This window comes from Podarcis erhardii, assembly GCF_964252035.2.
Source record: "Podarcis erhardii genome assembly, chromosome: 13".
Taxonomy (NCBI): domain Eukaryota; kingdom Metazoa; phylum Chordata; class Lepidosauria; order Squamata; family Lacertidae; genus Podarcis; species Podarcis erhardii.
In genome coordinates, this window is record NC_138502.1 from 18,856,823 (window position 1) to 18,880,604 (window position 23,782).

General features: G+C 47.8%; 1 protein-coding gene and 1 long non-coding RNA gene across 4 annotated transcripts; one reads left to right on the plus strand and one right to left on the minus strand.

The window, feature by feature from the left end:
• Positions 1 to 2,150: 2,150 nt before the first annotated feature.
• On the plus strand, positions 2,151 to 20,367 carry PRMT1 (protein arginine methyltransferase 1). 3 transcript variants are annotated; one of them, XM_081837446.1, is made up of 11 exons: positions 2,221 to 2,305; positions 5,771 to 5,824; positions 10,825 to 10,926; positions 11,073 to 11,228; positions 11,801 to 11,864; positions 12,330 to 12,472; positions 13,504 to 13,591; positions 14,242 to 14,357; positions 15,951 to 16,101; positions 16,639 to 16,760; positions 19,415 to 20,367. In XM_081837446.1, the coding sequence occupies exons 1-11, from the start codon at positions 2,276 to 2,278 to the stop codon at positions 19,496 to 19,498; spliced, it is 1,110 nt and encodes a 369-aa protein (XP_081693572.1). In that variant the 5' UTR covers positions 2,221 to 2,275; the 3' UTR covers positions 19,499 to 20,367. The 3 variants fall into 3 exon arrangements, with proteins under 3 accessions (XP_081693573.1, XP_081693574.1, XP_081693572.1); XM_081837447.1 differs by lacking the exon at positions 5,771 to 5,824 and having other exon boundaries at positions 2,151 to 2,305; XM_081837448.1 differs by lacking the exons at positions 16,639 to 16,760; positions 19,415 to 20,367 and having other exon boundaries at positions 2,214 to 2,305; positions 14,242 to 14,452; positions 14,498 to 16,024.
• Positions 19,896 to 23,420, minus strand: LOC309327920. The gene is made up of 2 exons (XR_014150682.1): positions 21,804 to 23,420; positions 19,896 to 21,770 (listed from the first exon to the last, which is right to left on the minus strand). It is a non-coding gene; the product is annotated as an uncharacterized lncRNA (long non-coding RNA).
• Between the last annotated feature and the right edge of the window lie 362 nt (positions 23,421 to 23,782).

The following is a 23,782-nucleotide window of genomic DNA, read 5'->3' on the forward strand; positions in this document are numbered from 1 at the left end:
TATGGAATAGATGTTGGGATAATGATGGATAATCAGGGTGAAAGGAGATTATGGACTAATTAACATCTTCCTTCTTCCTCCCAATTCCTTTTGTATCATGCATCTTATTACTGATCTTTGTAAGGAGCTCTGAGAGCCTGAAGTGAGAGGGGGAAAGTAATTAGGGCTGCACAACTTTTGATCAACTAGGCTGAATCCTGTTTACCAGCTGTGTATGACAGCCCACTGAGGTAAAGTAAACTTTGCTGCCTGCCTGGGATTGCAAAAACAGGTTATCAGTGGGAAGCAACTTAAAGGCATAAAACGAAATATTACAAATGAATAAAAATAGATTGCATCATTTTGTTGAAATATCTTAACCCATGTGCTAGTTTAACCTCCCAAAGCGAGACACATGGGTCTTGCAACACTTCGGAAGTTGCTGGATCTTGGGTGTTGGCAGGACTCTCTGAACAGGGGATTTTGGATGACGAGAGGCACCCAAAACAGTTCTGTTGGCAATCTGGCTCAATTCAAGGAATCCTTAAGGTAGCAACACTTTTTTCGGAGTAAGCCTCATTAAGCTCAGCAGGATTTACAATGTAGATAAGATATTAATTTTTTACAGTATTATCTTTCCTTTCCTTCCATTAAGGAGCTCATGGGTGCTTACCCGCCCATTTTATGAACACAACCTTGTGAGGTAGATTAGGATAAGGGATAGTGACTGTCTGATGTCTGCCTAGAAAAACTTCAGTGACTTGTGCTTAAAAAGAGAGAAAGACACAAGAGGAAAGTGTTGGAGGTTCAACCACTGTTAAACTCACAAACACACACAAAACATTTCCCTCTGAATTGGCCTGAGCCTCTTGGGGTCAGATTCGTTAGTATCTGTTATGTGTTCTCTAAATTCACTGTTCAGATTCCGGTTTGGTGAGAGCTTGTCAGATTTGAACAATTTACTGTTACCATGTAACGTGCTGAATTATTCCTCACTGCGATACGTAGAAAAAGGGACGGACGGAGCTACAGGGACACGTGCATAATCTCACATTGTCAATGGCACCCTTCTTGACCAATAGGATCTCATTAGGGCTTCGACCAATGAGCTTTCACGAAAGAATTCCCAGGCTGGTAATGGCGCGGCCCATATAGGCCTGACACTAATCAAGGAGGCCTGTATTTGTTGGATACAGACAGTTCGCGCTTTATGAACGATAACAAAAGTACCCAATCAAACATGATAGCTGTTAAATTGACAACGAGCTCGCCCAGTAAGCGCTTCTGTTGAAGAGAAAGGGCTGTTGCTAATCCCTAAGTGATATCTTGCCATTCTCAAATAGAATTTGACCTTGGCCATGAAGCATTACAACTTTTAAATCGTTTTTATAATCGTTCCCGCCAATAATTGTCATAGAGATCCGCCAGTAAGTGAATGAAGGGCGCTATGTGGGGATTTAAATGTGAGTGACTGCCAAGGCGGCCAATGGCCATTAGGGAGTCACTTTATAGGCGGTCTCTTCCTCATCTCAGCCAATCGAGCCAATATTCAGTTTTTCAGGACGGCTGTCTCCTAATTCCTTAAGCCATCCAGCTTTCACTCTGTGCTGCTGGAGTTTCTCATTCAGAATGTGGATTCCTTTTCGTGATCCCGCTCTTCCTTTTCCTTTGTCACGTTTCCCTCGTGTCAAATTATCTGAAGCGACTGAATTTGAACGCGAACGCTCTTATTTGATTGCCACTTAAATGAACCAATAGCTTCCACGTTTGAGATGGTGGGACGAAGAGAAGAACCAATAGCTATGGAGAAGACGGAGGCCTTTATCTTTGAATGACGCTTAGGTACACCGATAGCTATTCCTCTATCGCTGGTAAAAACCGCCTCCCTGCTACGATTGACGGCCATTTCCCCACCTCATCTAATGGCATTTAAAGCTCATGGAGTGGAAGCAACGCCCCCAGCGCTGACGGACAACTTCCCCCCCGCTCCTTTGGATCTTTTAGCCTCTGGGAGAGCTCAGCGCGCGCGCAAACGACCGACCAAGAAGCCGCTCTGCCTCTCCAAGTTGGTCCAATGGGGATTGAGCGTCGGTTGATAGACAGCTATTCCTCCTTCTGACTGTCCGAGACCCGGTCAGCCTATGAAAATCCAGAGGCGGGCTTTACTTCCTTTCCCGCCCATGCTCCTTGAATGACAACGGCTCCGCCCAATGGGCTGCCCAGTCCCCTCCCCTCCGCTCAGCAAGGCTGGGGGAGCCGAGCCAGTGCTTCTCTCTTTCTGTGTCTCATTCACAAGATGGCGGAGGCTGCAAACTGCATCATGGAGGTGAGGGGAGTGTGGGAGGGCGGGTGGACGGGAGAAAGAAAGGCGGCGGCGGGGAAAGACCTAGTGGCAGCCCCAGCCCCCCTCTAGTACCCCATACCCCCCTTGCTCCCTGGGGGCGGGTGGAGTTGCTCACCTGAGACCCCTTTCAGCCCCCTGCCATTGAGCCCCCCCACTCCCTTGAAAGGCCCCGTGGTGCCTCGCTGACCCGGGCCCCCAAGCGCCTCAGCCCCACATCTCCCCCTTCCCTTCTGCCTCTTCTCATTGAACCCTCCCCTTCCTCACCTCTGGGAGCCTTTGGCGCCCTAGAGAAGCAGCCCATCGCCCCCCTTTCCTCCTCCTGTGCTCATTTGGGGGGGGGCTCTCCCCATGGTTTTATTCACCTCCCCCTCGCAGTATCAGTCTGAAGGTGGGATGGAAATAAAGATTCAGTTGTGCGCCCCCCCCCGCGAAATATGAATAATATTGAACAGGATCTCCCGTTTGGTTTTCCCTTCCTTTTCGCTCTGCATCCGTCTTCTTCAATCCCACTTCCCACACCATAAAGTTATGGGTTTACCCCCCCCCTTCCCCACGCTTCCCTCCCCGTTGAACAAGCCTGCGCTCCTCATGGTAGCCGCATGGCACGCCTTGCCCCATAGGACCCCGCCTTCTTTGGCCCGGGGGGGGGAGGCCCGTGGAGCTCCGCCCCCCGCCAGCCTCCCGCGATGTATGTAGAAGAAGCCTCGTCCCTTGGAAAGTCCTCTTTGCAACACCCCCCCCCCAGCACCGCTAATTAAAAAAAAAAAAGCATTGTTTTGCTCGGTCCCGCCGGCAGGCTGGCTCCCTCGCAGATGCTTCTTGGCCCCTTTGGGTCGCTCTTCCCAGTTTTTCCCACCTCCTCGACCATCGCACTCCCCCCCCCCCGTAACACTTCTCTCTCCTCCCCGCTCCCTGGCCATTCGTTGCTGTAACTGAGCTCTTTGTCCAAGGAGAATCCGGCCCATTGAACTTCCAGCCCCCTTGGGATTCTTGTTAGCCCTGCAGGCGATTGCCTTGCTCTTGTAATGTAATATTCCCGCATCTTGGACCGGTGGGGTCTGCGAGCTCGTGTTAAACCCCACCGTGGACCAAAAAGGAACCCCCACATTGACTCTCATCTAACAATGGTCCCCTTTTCCTAACTGAGCAGGCCACTGCTGCTTAATCAAATCCAGTTATTCCTGAAGGAAAAAGCACCCCCCCCCAAAAAAAAACACCAGAAGAAATTTGCTAAACAGTCTTCCTTCCCAAACCTCGTCCCAAGCAGTACCCCCAGTCTCCAACCTATCTGGGGTAGCAGCATGCTCAGCCTGTCTGTTGCTTCCTGATTCACCCCCCCCCATCTTGTCTAGTTTTCACTTAAGCACTGGATCCAAACTCTAAGTGGCTTGTTCCCTGGTAATTAAGGGGGATGTTGTTGATGGAGGGTTTGTCTGTGTCCTGGGAGGCCACCCGTGTCATTTATGGGTTACGTGTGGGTCTGCATCTTCAGTGAAATTTGATTTTAGGAAGAGAGCGCTTATTGTGCTTTGCTTTGTTCAAGGAGGTGCTAATAAAAGAGGAGGAGTTGGAGGGAGTTTGGTAATACTGGGAAATCCAGGGGTGGGTTGGGGGGCTTCTTATGGGTTGAAAAGGTGGTCAGGGAAAGCTCTCGGAACTTAGATAGGGCTAGGGTGAGCCTGGAGGCCTTGCATGTGGAGCTTCATTGGGGAGGAAAACAGTAGGGGAAGTTTGGACAACAACCCATAGACTTGAGAGGATGGGGTTAAGTTTGGAAGGATGGTGCTGTGGTGAGGGAAAGAATGAAAGTCAGATTGGAAGTGAAAGGTAGACTGAAATGTGGGGTTGCGCAATGTTGTAAGAGGAAGCTGTATGGGACTGGAAGCGGGGAAGAATATGTGCCTGCCTTAGCAGAGAGGGGTTTCCTCAGACAGGAAATTAGTGTGGCTCCCGCCTATTTCACCATGCGGTGATCATTTGAACAAAGGAGCACCCAGTGTTGGGACAGTGGGGAACTCCCCACACAACTCTGCCATGTGTCCTTATTGAAAAGGGATCAAGGCATTACGTAGTTTGCATAAGGAAGGAGAGCTCGCTGCCCTCACTAAGAGACAAGGAGGCAGTTTGCCTTTCGATTTGCATAGGTCCCGGGTGCCCTTAAAAGCGGCCCCTCAACCACATCCCAAAACAGTTGCCACATTCATTCAAAGTTTTCGCTGAACATAACAAAGCTTCCCGAGTCAGACCACCAGTCCGTCTAGGTCAGTGTTGTCTACACTGGCTGGCAGCAGTTCTTCAGGGTTTCAGGCTGGGACTCTTTCCCAGTCCTTGGAGATGCTGGGGATTGAACCTTGGGTGTTCAGCATACGAGGCAGATGCTCTCATTGAGCTACAGCCCTTTCCACTGGTGCCTGTGCCTCTGAGCCAGTGAGAAGCAATATAGTCTGGCACAGGGCAACTAGCACCAGACTAGAGCAGAGGCTCCTGCAAATGATTCTCTTGGGTTGGGTTGGCAGCTTGCAGTGTAGATCCTATGCGTTTGTGGGCTTTGAAAATAATGGACATATCTGCAATGACTATTGAGAGTAGTGAAACCGAATGGCAGGGGTGTTAAGCGGAATGGTCCTGAACAGGAGTGCTGAATCACAAGTGGCGGTCATGGATATTCTCCCCATCCCAACATCTTGAAAGAGCCCATGCAAACAGTATGCCATTCCCTTTTCTTCTCCATACATGGCCATTTCTAGCCATGTCTATGCATCTTTGCCTATTAGTCCCTTGTGGAGATGTTGTCCAAAAACATCTGGATCTCATACCTGGCCCCTTCATCAAAGGGAGTGGAGCAGGGAGAGTAGGAGGCAGAGGGGGAGCTATTGTTGAATTTTCTGGGACGGGTGTGTTAACAGAGCAGCTTGGCAGGGCCCTTAATAGCTTGGCATAGCAACCTCATTGGTATTTCAGATGGGTTTTGTTTTCTATTTACGGCATGAGATTGTGGTAATCCTGTAAGAGGGCTTTTTTGGACCAGTGGTGACCTTGTTCCATGTGCTGCAGTTATCATAGTGGCTGATTATTATCAGTGCATGCATTATTTGGAAGGTGGGGTGCCTGTCACTCTTCACACCATAAGGGAACCCCTACTGAGGACAACCTTCCCCTTCCTTGCATCTATCTGCCTCTGTTGCCATGGCGATCCTGAGACCCAGTACCTGGCTCCAGAAGGAGACCCAGTCTTCTTAGCCACCTGTGGCAAACTTAGCAGGAGATTCCTTTGACACACACCCCTGCCACCCTCACAGCCTGGTTTTTGTGTCCTCAACCACCTTTTTACCAAGTCTTCTGACCCCCCACCTCCCCACCCCCACCGTCAATTAGACCCAGTCTCCGGCTCAGTTCCCGTTGAGCTTTGAATTGACCTTATTTCCCTTGTTACTCTCTCTCTCCTAGAATTTTGTAACCACGCTGGCTAATGGGATGAGCCTGCAGACACCGCTAGAAGATGTAAATATCCTTTGAGTTCACGAGGGCTAGACTAGTGCCCAGCCCTGGGTGTGGGTGAGGCACGCTAGCCCTGGCAAAAGAAAATCTATTTTCCTTGCTATGTCGCCAGCTTGGCGGTGCATCACCCAGTCACCCCCTTCTCTACCTTGCACTTGTCCTCTGCTAAAAAAAATGCCTCTGTAGTCGCTCCCATGCTTTTAAGAGGCGTAGAAGTATTGCCCTTCTTCAGAGCTGCTAGGAATAACCCATCTCATTTCCCATGAATTGTAGATGTAGCCACATTCTGCCTCCCCCCTCTCTCCTGCCCACTTGCCACCCTCCCCCCCCCCTTCTGCAGAATTGGTTTTTAATCCCTACCATTCTGGCTTGCTTGTGTACATCATTTGGACCACATCATTAATATTTGCTGGTGATTTTGACTTGTTTTACGGTACCCACTCAGTCCAGAAAGCTAAGTGGCACAGGAGAGAAAAGAGTGGGGGCCCTTGACCATACATGTTTTGTGGAATGGGTGTTACTAATCCACACTGAGGCTATGGAGCCAGGTCACAGTTGTTCTATTTCAGACGGTTAAATCTGCTGATAATGCGATCTCGCGTAGTCTGGAGCCTGCTCCACTTTTGATCCAAATAATTTATATATGGCTGCAAATGAAAGAAAACGGGTAGTTTGGTATACAAAAACCCAGGTTTCTGCTTTTCAGAGAGAAAACGAAAATGGAGATTGTGAGGGGGCGTTCAGGTTGAAGGTTCAGGAACCTCTTTGGGGGGAGGGGGAGTGAGAAAAAAAAAGGATTTCATTGCTGGTCAGAGAGATGGAACAGCTGTGCTCAGCCTGGCTGCTTGTCTTTGCCCGTGGCTCCTACTTCCAATGCGCTAAACACCCATTGTCCCTCTAGTGTTTTCCAAGCCTTTCTTCCCGATCCACACTTTCCCAATTCTAATACAATGCCACCCCAAAATCAGGTCAAATAAATTCTGCAGCTTATTTTTGGGTTGGAACTGGGGGTGGAGGATGGGAAGGAGTTCATACTACAAATTCGCCACCCACCCTCCATTCTTTCTTTTTCCTTTTTTTAAAATCCAAACTGTAAGGAGGCTGGTTCATTTCCAACAGGCAATGCAGTGTATGTTGAGCATGGAGATACGCAGGGCAGGGCTGCATATGGACCCCTGTGGCTCTGGGGCATGGGTGAAGGAGCTGGTTGCATTTGGGAGTCTTGACTCACTGTTTCCTTAACTTTCTTTGCAGCTCCTCACTCCTGGGGGCAGGTGGGGGGTAGAGCAGCTCAGGAGGTAGGCCTACACTGGGGCAGCCTGCCACCCTTCCCCTGGGTTGGGGTGAAAATATTGGCCCTAGAGTAGAAGGGGTTGTGTGGAATCTGGGTCCATAGGTATTGTGGAGCTAAGAAGACTGAAGTAGAGTGTCTTGCTGGATTTATCCCAGTCTTTTTCCAGTCACAAAAGTGGAATTGGTGTGCTGTGGTTGACCCAAAGGGGGGAGAACCCAATGGTTTGTCACTGAGACACACACAAACCTGACACTTAAGTGCTTTCCATCCCTGCACAGAGCTGACTCCTAAAAATCCAAGGAACAGGATATTGGGGCACCGTAAAACAACAACAGGTGTATTGCGGGCAGAAGCTTTTGTGAACTGTCGCCCACTTTTGGTGCACTTGACGTGGCCTCTAGTCCGCAGGATTGCGTGCCACAATAATGTTTGCTGCCCTCCCGATATTGTTGGTCTCCCATCAGCTCTACCCCATAGGGCCAGTGGTTGAGAGCTGGGAGTCCGCATTCATCCAAAGGGCCAGAGTTTTCCCACCCGTGTTTTAGCAGATGGAATGGGAGCTGCAAGTGAGTGGCTAAATTTAAGGTGGCTTACACCAATTTTATTTTGACTTAATTTTTAAAGGAATATTTTTTTGTGGGGGGGGGGAGTCAAGGAGAAAGACTGACCCAGGTATAGAAGAGGCCATGGTGGAAGATTTGCAACAGGAAGCTTCTTTATTCCAAATCAGGCCATTAGTCCTTCTAGCTAAGAACTCTCAAAGCTAACAAATGACGACTCTCCAGGGTTTCGCAGCGAAGTCTTTTTTCCACCCCAGCCCAACCTAGAGATGCTGGGGATTGAACCTTTTTTGTGTAAAGCATGCATTGGACCATGGAACTGCAGCTTGTCCTCATTCAGGCAGGAAGGAGAGAAACTTCCACCTGCCCTATATTTTATCTGTTCATGAAGTTTATATCCCACCTTTCAGTCCCAGTAATCCTCAAGGCGGCTTGCAGCAGATTGTCTGGGGAATTTCAAACACAGCATCAGCAGGCAGGACTGGGAGAGACTTCTTGTTTGAAACCTTGGAGAGCTGTGTGCAGTCACTGCAGATGATATTGGGAAAGATGGACCAATGGCCTGACTGTAGAAGGCAGGTTCCTATGTTCTCCACCCGCCCCGCAACCAAGCCTCTGTTCTTTGCTCCATGGGGGAAACTCCCTAGCGTGTCACAGCAGTCTAGCTTTGGGACTTTGGAGGCATTAATCCAATGGGGGCTTCCAGCTTTTACTTCCGAAGACTGTTTTGGGGCAGGTTCAAACACCCCCACCCCCCGCTGAGTGACATGCTTGGAAATGCAACTTGTGAATGAATTGAGGTCACACCTCGTGCAGTCCTATGTTCTGATCTTCTCCTGCCCCCAGTTTTGAGCAGGAGACCTCAACCATATGGAGCCTAGAGAAGTGAAAGTTAGGACTGGAACATTGAAATCTGGTGGTTGCAGCAGCGGTGCAAAAGTGGTCCCCTGCTTTCTCACCTCACATTGCCTAATGGGGGCAGGGGATGCAAATGTAGTTTTTTAAAAGGCTAGAATTCTAGTTGACGCAGCGGGAACATAAACATCCCTTTGTCCTAATAATAGCTTATAATGGATTCTGTTTTTAAATGAAGCAGTCTTCTTAAAAGGATTGTGAAATATTTTAAGTTTTTCCTCAGAGGTTGTCAATTAAAAGCCAAAACCACAGAAAGTGCATCAGTGCTTCTTCTACTTTTAATATGAATGCAATCAAAGTTAACCAGTCCCAGCGTAATCTGAGCTAAATGAGCTCTTTATCCAAGAATAGGCTTTGGTGATCTCTCAAGACCGGGCTAATCCACTCCGTAGCACACACGCAAAATAGCACCTGTGTGATCTTGATATGGGCCGGGAAGTAGTTTTGTAAATCGGCCCCCAAATGCAAATAATTCTGGTATGCTTTAGAGTTGATATTTGGCCCCATTCTAAAGCCTGTCAGCAACACTGAGAACCCAAGACACATGGAAGTGTGAGGGTGTGCTACATATGGAAATAAGATAATTAAGCTTTCATTACCCTAATGACTTAATGTTGAGGTGGAGCTGGAAAGGAGAGCCATGTAATTTCCATTGCAGACAGAATGATGGGCTGTAAGTCAGAACTTCACTTTGACAGAGAGCCGCTATTGGCATTTAGTTTTACATGGGGTTACTATCCCAATAGGAGTATTGCAGTGCCATCAATGTACACAAAGTTTTTCCATAGTTTCCTAAGCAAAACCAAGATACCTTAAACACCCTTGATCCCTTCCTGAAGGAGCTTATCTACATCCTAGTAATTGGGGTGATAACAGAAGAACAAAAGGTTAAGGGATCAGAGTGGCATGGGCCATAGGTCCTTTGTGGGGCACATGCATTGTGTATTTAAGGTTTGAGGTTCAGTCTCTGAATTGTGTCAGAATTTCTGGTGGTTGGTGGATGGGCATGAGACTGCCTAAGGAGCTGCTGTCCTCAACATTAGAGCCCTGTCTTATATATTTGTTGGGCATTTGTGGCTCATTTTGGTAAAATACCGTATCAGGATTTAGACCCTGCACAGATATGAAGTTGACTCCCTGTCGTTGGCGTAGCATAGGATATGCACCCTAATTCAGCAATTGAATAAAGAGATCAATTCACTGGTGTTGCTAACCTCCAGCTAGGCGGTTTCAACTACAGTGTCCCCAATAGCCTTCTTGGCAGGGTCAGATTGGTCCTGGGGTTGCCAGTTGCTGATCCTACACCTTGCAAATTCAGGCTTATAAAAGTCAGTTATAGTAAGTGTGTCTGCAAGTAAGCTGTTAAGTGCTAGTCTCTCCCTCCCCCCTTTGCTTTTTAATATACAAATGATTAGCACATGTGGGCTGGTACTCATATAGGTTTGGGGTGAGATGTTACTTCTGAAGATTATATCACCTGGCTCTTAGAATAAAGGAACTGTCGCATAATTGGAATATATAGTTTATGGAGAGGAGAGGAAAACCAGTCACAGATATTTCCAAAAGGCTCTGTTGGTCCCTTGGAAAAACAAACCCAATGTATTCATCCTTCAAAAACGGGATTACTTTTGCAGATGTGATGATCAGAAACAATTGACACTATAAAGCAGTTGGTTTATCAATACTGCTACCAAAGGCAGTCACCCAACTGAAGAAATTTTAATTGAGTGATTGGTTAAATTGGCATAGGTGTGCATATGAGTTAAAGAAAAAAAAAAAAGGCCTATTTCTTTTCAGCTCATTCATGCATGTTTGTTGCCTATTCTGAGATGATGCTGGCTGCATTCCTCCTCCTACATATAGACTGTAATGCCTGTTAAGACAGCACCTGCCAGTCTGAATTTTTATAAGTAGTACTGACTTTTTTTTAGAAAAAAATGTCCAATTCTGTCGGGGTCATCTTTACAGTAAAATGTTTTGGAATTATCCAACCAGTTAATTGATCCAGCGAGTTAATTGACTATAAACATTGTAACCCTGCCCAAATCAATCAGGGGCATCTTTATAGTAAAATGTTTTGAATTAATCCAACCTGTTAATTAACTATAAACATTGCAAAGCTGATGGGAATGACTCTGATGAAGAGGTCGGGGACGACGACGGGGACTTGTTATATTGAGAAATCCTGCCTGCATGGGCCTGTTTCGCCTTAACTGCCTCTTGTCTTTCACCAGGTCTCGTGCACCCAGCCAGAAAGCAGCGGCAAGCCAACGGCGGAGGAGATGACCTCCAAGGATTACTATTTTGATTCTTACGCCCACTTCGGGATCCACGAGGTGACAGAGAGTTGGCTGGGGCATGGGTTACAAAGCACCTCCTTGGCGCAGGGACCCGTTCTTGCCTGTCCAAGGGGTGCGTTTGTGTAGACGGATTTTGTGAAAGTTGACTGATGTGCCTTCCTGCCCTTTCTCCCTGCCCCCAGGAAATGCTGAAAGATGAGGTGCGCACGCTGACCTACAGAAATTCCATGTTTCACAACCGGCACCTCTTCAAAGATAAAGTGGTCCTAGATGTTGGCAGCGGGACCGGAATCCTCTGCATGTTTGCAGCCAAGGCTGGTGCCAAGCGGGTCATTGGGGTGAGTGAAGCGGCCAAAGGCTGGTTGGTCCCTTGGCTTTTGTGAGGGGTGGTAAGCATAAAAACACAAGCACTGGTAGGTTCTATTTAATCTGTTGTGGTGCTATGTGGAGTGAGCATACGGGTCTGGAATTTTGTAGGGAAGGAACTATATTCTCCAGCCACAAAACCAAATTCTGTTGTGGGAACCAGTCATGCCTATTAAGAGTGTGTTTGTGTTGCCAGCCTGACTCTGTTTCAGAATTTGGGAATGTGGGACAAGGTAGCTGGACCTCGGGAGAAAGCTGAGGTTGGAGGAGAGATTGGACATTGCTGCCCTTTTGTTTGCTATGTCTTGCTGCACATAGGACTAGAAACATTATTTACCTCCTTGGTTTGCAGAAAACCTGGCCCCAAAGAGTGTTGAGGTCATGATGTACTGAATTGAAACAACATTTAGTGGAGGGTGGAGGGCATGAATAAGATTCTTTCCTGGGTGAGCAAGGCAAGAAGGGAGAAGTATTTTTACTTTTGTGTGCTGTACGAACATATGTGAATATCCTTTCTCTCCTTTTGGTACTACCCTCTTAACAGATTGAATGCTCCAGTATCTCTGACTATGCTGTCAAAATTGTCAAAGCCAACAAACTCGATCATGGTGAGTTAATTTTGTTTGACATTCTCCCTTGCCCTTTAAACATCTGCAATATCACGCACCTATATCAAACCTGTTTGCTGCTGCCTGTCCCTTCCTTCCTTCAAATCAGTTGTCGAAACCTCCATCATCTTTTAGTCCTTCTCCCCGACTAAAAACTAAGCATGAATACAAGGAACTGAATTTTAACGCACACCCTTTCCTCCTGCCTTACTTTGCTTCTACCTTCTTCATCTGTGCTGAATGCTAGACTGTAAGCTCCATCGGGCAGAGATCCGTTGCTGTTGTAACTCTCCCAGGCACTTTGTGTGTTAATTCTTTGCTTTGGGAGGGTCATGTTTTTGCAAGAGCCCCCGTCTAACATCTATTGACTAACATCTATTAATATGAGGAAATCCCATTGCTGCAGCTGGCTTGCACCTCCTTCCAGTGCAGCCCTTACATTCTTGTTATGTTTCTCTGGTGAAGTGGTGTCCATCATCAAGGGCAAAGTGGAAGAGGTGGAGCTGCCCGTGGAGAAAGTGGACATCATCATCAGTGAGTGGATGGGCTACTGCCTCTTCTACGAGTCCATGCTCAACACTGTCATCTACGCCCGGGACAAGTGGCTGGTGAGTCTCTGACCTGCCCTGTTGCTGTGTCTGCAATTCCTGGTTCCATACTCGCACTTTCGAATCTCCTGACCTGCTGATAACTGAGTGTACCAGCCTCTCTCCCCCCCCGCCCCAACCTTAAGATACGTAGGGGCAGAACGGTTTCTGTTGCTCTCTTGGCTGAAATAACAGTTGAGATAGTCTGCTCCTCCAACCTGTTGCCCACCAAATGTTTTGGAGGTTGTGGTCCAAAACATGTGGAGGGTGCAAATTTGGGGCTGCTGCTTATTAATATCCCAGGTTCACAAATCCGATCAGCTGGACAAACACCCAGTAACCAGGACTTTCAGTATGGTGTCAGCTCCTTTGACAGTGGGACTGTGTCATGCCTTGTATACTGTGCAGCTTCCCAGGTCCTCTGTTTTGGAGCCAAGAGCTGTTCCTTGTGGGGACTCTGCTTCACAGAAGGCAGGTTTTGTCACTGGCCCTTAGTCATAAGAGCAACCAGGTGCTGAATTAGACTATGTTCCCTAGTTAGAAGGGCAGTATGCTCAAACAGCTTTTAAGAATGAGGGGAAACGAAACCTCATCAAGGGGCAAAATGGTCCAGTGGGGATTTAGAGCCACTTCCTATTGGGATGGTCTGAGGTGTGGAAACACATTTGGGACACATTCTTCTATGGTAGCTCTAGAAGCAAGTTGTGTATGTGTGAATAGTGCATGGTACTGCCCCAGTCTAGGATCAGCCCCTAGGAAGGCCATAGGAAAGGTTAATGTGTGACTTGAGGCTTAGCAGCAAAGCATGACTTTTAATTATAGTTGCGTTTTTCAAACAGCTGCTTGAAGTCTAAAGCTCTGCAGTATGTAAATTGAATCCAGGCCACTTTGTCATAATTCAAATCAGGATGGTGTTTGGATTGAAGCTCACACACACTCATCTAGTAGTTCAGCACAAGGAATCAGTTTCTCTGGGCAGTGAAAAATTATGGGCACTATAGGGCTGAAGTGAGTTGTAACAACTTCTTTCACTTATTTCTTTTTTGTCCCAGACCCCTGATGGACTCATATTTCCAGACCGTGCTACACTGTACATCACAGCTATTGAAGACCGGCAGTACAAAGATTACAAGATCCACTGTAAGTAGCAGGCGGCACCACAGTGGTTTGCAGGGAACAAGGCCAAGCTCAAGAGCTCTCCTAACAAGGAAGACAAGGCTGACAAGTGCAGGTGTCGGCTGGGTGCCATAACTGAAGACAAGCTGTACCTTCCAGCTTGGTTTGGAGCAAGTATTTCTCTCCGCTTGTAAGGTGGCCCAGCCCAGTGGCTTTCAAACAGTCCTCCGGGGATTGGTAGGTTCTCCAAGAGAAGATGAATAATGGGAAACAAGCTTCCCCAAAAGGCAGCAAGTTCAAAGCTATGGCTTCCTGTGCCCTGGGGTACATTCCACAGCAGCATAGGGATGTGGAGCATGTTCTTGGGTCAACCCCTGGTTATCCAGGGGTGCCACCAGGCCTCTTGGGCCCCAGTCAGCAGTTTGTCTGCGCACCCACAAACTTGTCCTAGAACCTTCTGCAGTGTCCAGGGGTTCTGCGGTGAGAAGCAGGGTTGGGGATGCTAGAGACATGTCTTACAAAATAGCTCCCTGAAGGTTCACAGTTTTAAAACTCTTAGACTAGCCATGGGTGGGGAGTTTGGTCTGTTTCTCGGTGCTGTGCCCCTCTGTGTGGTCGATTGTTACGGCCTTCCAGGATCTGACTTCACCTTCAACCTGTGTCTCTTGCTGCAGGGTGGGAGAATGTCTACGGCTTTGACATGTCCTGCATCAAAGACGTGGCGATCAAGGAGCCCCTGGTGGATGTTGTTGACCCGAAGCAATTGGTCACCAATGCTTGCCTCATCAAGGTACTACTAGCTGAGTGTTACACCCCCGAGCCAGGGCTAAGCTGCTGGGAGTTTGTGAGGTGCAGGAGTTCCCAGGAAGAGTGCCAAATGCCAGAGTGAGCAGTCTTGCTGCTTTATTGTAGATTGGTATAGGCTTACAGCAAAGCAGTCTGTCAGGTCCCCTTGCCCTTACAGACGTGGGACATGCTACAGCAAGTAGGCTCCACAGCAGGGAGAGGGCTTGTCCTCTGGGAGACTGTCCACACCCAGCCCCAAATGCATACATTCTTTATACACTATGGCAGATGACGTCAGCCACCTGACCAGGGCTGCAGGTAGCAGATACCCAAGACAATACAAAGTTCCTCTTCTGGGCTTTTGAGCCCAGCATCCCAGTTCATCCAGATAAGGGCACCATGAAAGTTAAGCCAATTAGTGGATCAAAGCAGGCATATATAAACATGCACGAGCTCATTGAAGGTTCATTTTGAGTTCCAAGATGGCGTAAGTACAGCTTCCGGAGTAGTTCGCCTTTGGCACCACACAATGAGACATGTTGCCCTTCTGCCCAGGGACCTCCATGGCTGCTGCTGAGAACCATGTCTCCTACGAAAGGCAGTTTGTCCACTGGTTATGCTCTTGTTTCCAGGCCAGTGTGCTTTTCTAGAGGGCATAATGCACAGCAAAAGGAACCGGAAGGTTTTGGGTGCTTCACTTCCTCCCCTTATTGCCTGTGTTGCTGCTGCCTCTTCAAAACTCTTCATGGCTCACTAGATGGAATGAAACTGGCTTTCATAACTTCAGATGGATAAGCACGGAGCAATGGTGATATGCAAAACTTTAGGGGAAACATGGTGCCAGTCCATGGGGTTTGCAGTCCAGATCTGGATAAGTGGGAGGGTAGATGTGAGTGTTTAGCTGCGATGTGTGGTGCTGCAGGCTGTTTTTGCCTGCCATTGCTGTCGGTAGTTCAGCTTTCCTGCTTGCTCCCTTTTTTGGCAGAGCACCTGCACTCACCCTCATTGTGACACAACGGCTCTGGACTGTATTAGTTTATTGTTACGGACGTGGAGCACATGGCCCACTAATGGAGTCTGCAGGCAAGAGGTTGCAGCCTTGTTCCGGTGGGAGGAGATGGATGGATGGAGAAATAACACCACAAAAGGAATTGACAGCAAAATGTTGCAGAGCCTGTCTTGTAAGGCTGTTGGAGGCCAGTGAGAAAGGTCTCTCCTCAGAGAGAGGAGAAAAGTCTCTCCTCAGGAGAGAATCTGTCAAACCTCTCACAGCCAGCTCGAAGGCCAGAGCTGACCAAACACAAATAAACAATGAGTAAAGCGTAGTCCTCCCTTAACTGTTTTTTAATGTCTGTATTTCTGCTTGTTTCAAAATTCCCCAATATGATGGATCTTCCCCTTTGTTTATAGGTGGCCCTGATTTGATTGGCACAGGGTCACAGAAGTTTGCTTCTTAAAAGTAATGATTGGCTTTTAATTTGTAGTGTTGGGTTAGTAAAGGGCGAGGATTATTTAGTATGTTCTTGACCTCATTTCTTACTTCTTCTCATGCCTTCTCTTTATTTTCTTTCTTTCTCTCGTCACCCACGGTTGGCAGGAGGTGGATATCTACACGGTGAAGGTGGAAGATCTTACCTTCACATCACCCTTCTGCCTCCAAGTGAAGCGCAATGACTACATCCATGCCCTGGTCGCCTATTTCAACATAGAGTTCACTCGTTGCCACAAGCGCACTGGATTCTCCACCAGTAAGGGGAACGACCTTGGCTTGAGGAGTTAGCAGGGGAGCGGGCGGGCTGGTGGTCTGGTTCTGCCTTCCGAGTATACTTGAAGCAGCAGGGTGGGACTTGGTGGCTACATCTTAACGGGCAGTAGAACTTTTGGCTTTCTAAAAATCTGCTTTTAAGAACTAGCTGGTTAACAGACTACTTTTAGCCTGTACTTCTGGGAAGAATGTGCTGTTGCTGGCAAGCAAGGAGCTCAGTTGAAGCCAGGAGCTAGTAGTTTATGAGGCTGGGCTTTCCTCCCAGCCTAGAAATTCTTGTAGCTTTTGCCAGGTGGGAGCTTATAAAGCACAGTTGGGGGGAAGCTTGAAGGCAAGGAGGAAGGTTCAGTACTTTTGGAAAAGAAGTACCTGAGCTAAGAGTAAAGCTAAAAGTATACTAAACCCAAGCAAACTATAGGGGACACTATGTGTAGGGCCTATGTCTCTTTCCCTATGTCTGTTCTATCTCCCCACCCTGCACCCTCTGGCACATTGTCCTCACATGGCTGTTGCTCCCTAGGTCCCGAATCTCCCTACACCCATTGGAAGCAGACAGTCTTTTACATGGAGGACTACCTAACAGTGAAGACGGGAGAGGAGATATTTGGCACCATTGGCATGAAGCCGAATGCCAAGAACAATGTGAGTCGAGGACTTTGGTTCTTAACCCTATATATGCCCCTGTAACACTGGCAGCATCACTTCCTCTAATGGCAAGCAAGGGTGGTGAGCCGGAAACAAAGCCCAAATGGGGGCCACTGAGAAATAAGAGGGGGAGAAGTAACTGCGTGTCAGTTTGCAAAATACTTTAAGGAAACAAAGCAAGAAATTATTTGGGAGGGAGGAAACTCCAGAAACCAGTCCACTGCAGGCTGAGTAGCGATGGAGGGGGGAGGGTCAGTTGGAAAAACAGTAACAAAAAACCTGAGGGTGGGAAGTGAAATGGTTGGCTGGAGGAGGAGCATGGCTTGAGCCTGGATAGGAAAAGGAGCTACTTCATTTAGGCGGGTGAGGATTCATGGCAATATTTTGAGGCTGGTCCCACTTGTTCAGTTAAAAATCAACCCCAGCTGTGTGTGTGTGTGTGTGCGTGCGTGCGTGCGTGCGTGCGTGCGTGCACACACCCACACACCCACGTGTACGTACACACACACACACACACACACACACACACACACACACACACACACAGGGAAATGCACTACGTAACTTGTCAAGAGTTGCTTTGTCTTGTTCATTTGGTAACAGCCACCATGTTGAGACCCTTTGTACCACAGGCGGCGACCCATTTGTGCAGAGGCTCCATCGCCGGCCCCCATGTGCGTTGGTGAAGCGTACCTAAGTTCATCCTGCCCCATTTTGCCCTCTTCCAGGTCCAAAATGACCCACGTGTTGGCAGTTGTGCATCAGTTTCGCAACTTGCGGAAAATGGCCGCCTCCTGTAATTGCACACTGTTAAAGAACAGAAATGTATTCAGTGATGCAGAGATAGTAAAGGGAAGGCTCTGGGCCCACACAAGTTGTAAGCAGACACTTCTGTATCTTCCTCTTAAGTCCCTGTATATATAGGTACTCTCACTCTCTCTCCCCCTTCCCCTCCATGTGTGTGTGTGAGAGGGGTATTTCAAGGACTTTAAAAGTGCATTAAATTGAAGTAACTGGTGAATTGACTGTATTTGATGGTAGACAATATGTCCTTAATCTGGGCCAGCCCTTTATTACCCCAGCATTTTTATGACTCACAAGGACTGGGTGGCTGCCAAGCCTAGGAATTCTGTTGCTTCCCGGCATAATCCGGGCTGGAAGTTGATCTCAATAAATCTCTCCATGGGAGCCTCTGCCAGCGGACTTTCTCCCTCCCTCATTTATGTGTCTGCCCATGCTGCTTAAACAGTCCAGCTCCCTCTCCCCAGCCCTGTCTCTTCCTTCTCAACTCAGTTTTAAATTCCTTCAGTTGCCCAAAGCTTGAATAAGATAAACACAAGTGAACGTTTTAGAACTTTGACAAACTAGCGTTTACAATTTTGAGGAGGCGTTAGTATTTTGTGTTTATACTACTACTCAATGAATAACAATAGATTCTCAGTCATAGGGAAGAAACTGTTCCATCAGAAACATACAGAGAGCATGTGGCTGAGTTGCCCATCATGGGAAGCCTGGGTGAAGGCCTTTTTTAAACAGGTGAGGTGCCTGTGGCCTTAAAGATGTTGTTTGACTCCAACTCCCATCGGTTCCAGTCAGCATGGCAAATGGTCAGGGATTATGGGAGTTGAAGTCTAGTGACATCTGGAGGGCTATAGGTTTCCCACCCCTCATCCAAAACGAAGCATTGATGATGCTCGCTTAATATTAGCGCGGCCATGCTAAATGTTCTGCTCCTAGTGGGCATCATGAATCATCGTTCAAAATGCTTCTCTGGTTGGTCAGGGAGATACACGGAGTAAGCTTGCCCTGGGTTGCTTATGGCTCTGAATAATGAAAGAGGCCTTTAAATTTGGCCCGGTGGCACATTGGCAGCAATGCAGTTCTTCCATGCCTGGGCCACTCTGGCCAGCTCACCCAGTCCGGGCCATAGTTGCTCATTGACTTCAGAAAGTCACATTCTTCCCAGCCAACTTGGCATTCAGCTCTCTAACCTTTTCTTTTTGAGGCATTTGGTGTAGGACGCCATCCAGTAGGGCTGGGCGACATCTGGTTTTCAACATTGTGATATATCGCCAGCTAAACATCGTGATATACTGATATATCACAATATGTGAAATAAGGATGGAGCTTAGTAGAGGCGTTTGCTGGCTTCATGGTTTTCCTTGCATTGTGATTTTTGCATAGCGCACGCACGCACATACACAGTTCGCAGTATATTGCCAGGTCAGAAATTATGAAAGCGGTATTACAATATGGACTTCAAACCAGTTTTGGACGATACACCACCCAGCCCAATCATCCAGTGGCATCAAGAGACGGGTGCAGTGTTGGAGGGGGGGACATGGGGCAAGGAAGTGGCACGCAGGGTTGTCGAGAGGTTCCAAAGTTTGGGCGCACATGCGTTCAATGTGGTTATGAGTGCTCCATTTGTGTGACCTGGTAAACACATCTTTTGTGGCCGGGGAGCACCCTCAGGTATTGAGATGTTGAAATTAGTTAGCTGCATTTCCAGCATGGTACTTAGGAGGTAAAGAGGGCAAGCCATTCCCGGGGGCACGGAGGTTATGTGAGGTTTGTTCCAAGGGAGTTTATCTCGGAAAAAACACTTTGTGACAACCACACCCCTTTCCTTTCTCTCCTCCCATGTGCAGCGAGACCTGGACTTCACCATCGACCTGGACTTCAAGGGCCAGTTGTGTGAGCTGTCTTGCTCAACGGATTACCGGATGCGTTAGCCCAGCCACCCCTTGCCAGATCTTTTTTTCTCCTCCTCCTCCTCCAACTGACCTTGCAACCCAGAGCTAACCCTCCCTGTCGTCCTGTTTAAGTTGGTGTCTCACTAATTCATTTCATTGTGTAGTTCCTTGTTGCTGCGACTCTGGGCCAGCAAGGGGAGGGGTCAGTATTAGAGGCTAGGAGGAAATAGCCAAGACCCCCCCCTCAACCCTGTTGCTCCTCATTTTCAAATCTTCCTTTCCCACCCACAACCAACCTCCCCTCCTCCAGGCCAGGAGCCAAGGCTGTTAGCACAACTGAAGACACAGGTGGTTTGTCCATCCGTCCGTTTGTTCTGAGGCCCGAGTGCCGACAGCAGACTTCCATCATGAATTTGTTTTTTAAAAATAATTATAATTTTTCTTTGGTTAGTTAAATCATTGTTGGTATCACCTGCCAAACTGTGTTGCCCAGGATCCTTGTCCCTCCTCTTGCCCTGTTTTCTGGAGTAACTGCTCCTGACACTATCCTCTGCTCCAGTGTAAACGCTGCTCAGTTTTTTGAAGGGTACACTTCTATCCAGTGCCCAAATGGGGGTGGGGGTTCCCAACAGGTTTTTATCAAGAGGGCACGTGGAGGGGTGTGGGTGGAAAAGGCATCTCCATTTTGTGAGTGTTAAGTTTTTTCCCCCACTGACGGTTTTGTACTCCTCCCCCCCTTAACAATTCCCTGTTCGGATCTGTGGGAGGGAGTTGTGTGGGGTTTTTCTTTTTCTTTTTTAAATCCCTTGCCCCTTCGAAAGCTGACATCGTGTGACTGTTTCATAACTTATGGTTTTTATATGGTTACATTCATGAGGGAAAAAATAATAATAAAGAAGTTGAAACCACCTCTTTTACTCAAACAATATTGCTTGCCTGCCCGCCTGCCCGATAGCCTTAGGGTTGCATTTAGAGAGGGGCCCTTTCCTTGGGCCCAGCCTCACTGCTTGTCTCTCCCCGCTACCCCAAACAAACCCCAACAACTATGTGGACAGAAGAACAGAAGTACAATGTAAGGTGTAGGACTCTCAAACCAGCTGTCGAACCTCACAAGGCAGAACTTACAGCCACACACACAAAAATGAGGTTATTGAGGAAGACATGCTTTTGTTCCATAACACTGTGGCTTCGGACTAGTTACAGATACAGTAGTGTTCTCTACAGAGCCGTCCCAAGACATGTTACTGGAGATGGAGAACAAGGCCCCTCGTTCCCATTGCCAGGTACAGAAGCCAATGGGACCGGCAAGTGGATTGTTCTCGGACCCAATTGCACCAGCAGTGTCTTCAGATTCTTGTTACAAATCGTGTTTTAAATGGGGAGCCTAGATTATCAAGAAGGTTAACTGCATGCCCAGCTATTCCTTGATTTTAAGATGGAGGGGAAGAATTTGGATCGGGGGACGAATGCTGGTCCTGTGGTTGGGAGCTGACACTGCACCTTGGATGCAGGTACCAAAACTCCAGTTTAAAGTGCCAGAAGAGCTGGACACAGGAATGTCTCCCTCACCTCAAATTCACAAAAGGGCAGTACCTTTATTGGGCCCATCGAAAGATCACAAAATAGTGTGCACGCTGGTGGGAATGGTTGGTGTAGTGAAGGTATTGACAAAACCAGATTTTCTTGACCAATGTAGGCACATGGTTTTTTGTTCTATGGGTCTCTGGCAGGGGTGTGAAGGAGGCTGAACAAAAGGGGCCGTGGAGACTTCCCTAGGGTATAATTTTGATCAAAGCTGTTAAGGAGTGCTTTACAGAGATCTGCTTCTCTACGTGAAACATCACTAAGTTGATGCTGAACCATGCTGTGTTCCCCTTTTTGAAGAAGGCAGTTCTGGCTGCAAAGGCGGCTGTAATTTGGACCTGGAGGGAATTATGAACTGGCAGGTGCCTTCACCATATCTTAGTGCTAGAGTGCTTCTTCCAGGAGGTACCTGGCATCCGCAAGTACAGGGCTGGGAAGGACTCTCTGAGAACCACAGCCAGTCCATGTGGACAGTACAGCACTAGATATTGCCCTTTGTATAAGGGAACTTCTTGCATTCATAATTTGCATGCAGAAGGTACCACATTTATTCTCTGGCATTTCAAGGTAAAATGATTAGCTAAGCAGGCAATGCTTAGACCTCTGCCTGTAGCAAAGTGTAGCCTAATCTAGCTTCCTGTTTTTGAGTCTAGTAAAGGCAGGCTGGTAGACTGGGCCTATCCTCAGCTCTGGTGCCTAGGCAGGTTCAGAAACAAGCTGCATTGGCCTCAGTCTGCAAGGCAACAGGTGAAATTGCCACAACTTTCAGCCAATCACCGGCAGAGCTGCCATCCTTGGTGCTCCCACTTGTGTGGAAGCCAGCGCCAGTCTGGGGGATCCTTTTAACTGGAGGGGAGCAGCAACTGCACACTCAGCTGAGCAGTTAAAAGATGCAGAGGGAGGAACAAGCTGTATCAGCGCTGATGCAGATTTTTTCTCCCTCTGCACTATGAGGGCAGAATGGGATGGTGGTTTCACGAACACTCGCTGGAGGAAGTCGCTAGTAGAGGGACTCTGAAGTGGTGGTTTCGCCAGCAATAGACTGCTGGGTGAAGCCAACATCGCAGTCTGCTCATACCGGTTCTGGATGATATATTAATATATCACCCAGGCCTAGAACAAGCCTCAGAACTCCGCCAGCATCAGCAGTTTCAATGGTATTTTGCTGTTGTGCATCACTGAATCTGGAAACCTGAATGACACATGAAGCCCTTGCTCCTAGAGATTCTAACCTAAACACTGAATTGGCTTTGGTGGTCTTGAGCACGGGTAGGCAAACTAAGGCCTGGGGGCCGGATGCGACCCAATCGCCTTCTAAATCCGGCCCACAGACGGTCCAGGAACCAGCGTGTTTTTACATGAGTAGAATGTGCCCTTTTATTTAAAATGCATCTCTGGGTTATTTGTGGGGCATAGGAATTCATTCATTTTCTTTTTTCCTCCCTGAGGGACAATGAACCGACCCCCTGCTGAGAAAGGTTGCTGACCCCTGGTCTTGAGCTTAACTTCTGCACCACTAAAAGTGGATTCTGAAAGCTCTGGAAGGTTTATGTGTGGCCATGCTAATTTATATAAATGGACGTTTTACCTGTGCCTACTTCCAGTACTAATTCCTGTTCAATAGGCATCACTTATCGAACTAGGCTTCAGCTAGTCTGGTAGTGGTTGCCAACCTTTGTGGACCAGTGGGCAGCAGTCACAAAATGGTTATGGGGAGAACACAAAATGGCTGCCACATTTAAGAGACGGGAACAAAATGGAGGCGAGGGCCGGTGTCCGGTTCTTGCAGGCAACGAAACGCAGGTGGAGGAAAGGCTATGTCGGTGGAAACACAAACTGAGCAGGAACAGCAAACAGCCTCTTGTGTCGGTTTTTGAGGGGATATTCACTGATCCCTTTTGCAGGTGTTGTAAGAGGTACTCGCAGGCACACAGGCAGCCTTGGCTGTCACACCGGCAGGTTCTGAGCTACTGCCTGCCCTAAAGTGGGGTCCATACATTCAAGAGACCAAAAATTGTTTGAAGTTTGGTGGCGTCAAAGCCAATTTCCTTGGAGGTGGTAGCTGGGTCCCTGCTAATCCTTTAGTTAGCATGCATGAAGTCCAATTAAATCAGTTGTGTGCCATACATCCATAATTCTGTGAAATCGACACTGGGTTCACAGTAGCCACAGTTTGCATATATGTTTAAATAAACTATATATCCTAAAGACACCACAGACTGCTGTGCCTCTCCAAAAAGGAACACAGACCCTGAGTAAAACATTTGCAACCTCTTGAACCGCACAAGAAGAAGGGGTTGTGTGTATTATGTTCCTGGGGCCTGTAAATCTTGGCTCCTGTAATCTCGGGGGCATTCTTGTTTTTAAGGAGAACGGTGCTTCTGAGGAAATCTGGGACCCATGGTTCTTGGAAGGGCACGTCTCCTGAAATCATTCTCTCTTATGTTCTGTTGGAAAGCCTGCTTCAATAATTCGCTGTTCAGAGTACTGTCTGTACTGATTTAACACTAGTTCTGATCAAATCTCACAAGATTGTTCCAAAAAGCTGGGCAAGCCTATATGCAGGGAAACAAGGCTGCATAAACCACTCCAAACATAATGAAGTATGTTTCTCCTTTCATTCAAAATAAAAATCCTGAGGAAGGCAGCATTGAAGACAAAATCAAAAGTAAAATCTACTCTACAAGCATATTTCACAAAATACCAAAGATCATTTTGCTCAACCCCACCCCACCCCAA

Excerpts from the sequence above, each read along its gene's own strand:
- PRMT1 (XM_081837447.1), top strand. The coding sequence starts at position 2,171 with ATGACAACGGCTCCGCCCAATGGGCTGCCCAGTCCCCTCCCCTCCGCT. Across the intron at positions 11,229-11,800 it reads GTGCCAAGCGGGTCATTGGG|ATTGAATGCTCCAGTATCTC; the intron begins GTGAGTGAAGCG and ends CCCTCTTAACAG. Across the intron at positions 16,102-16,638 it reads GCGCACTGGATTCTCCACCA|GTCCCGAATCTCCCTACACC; the intron begins GTAAGGGGAACG and ends GTTGCTCCCTAG.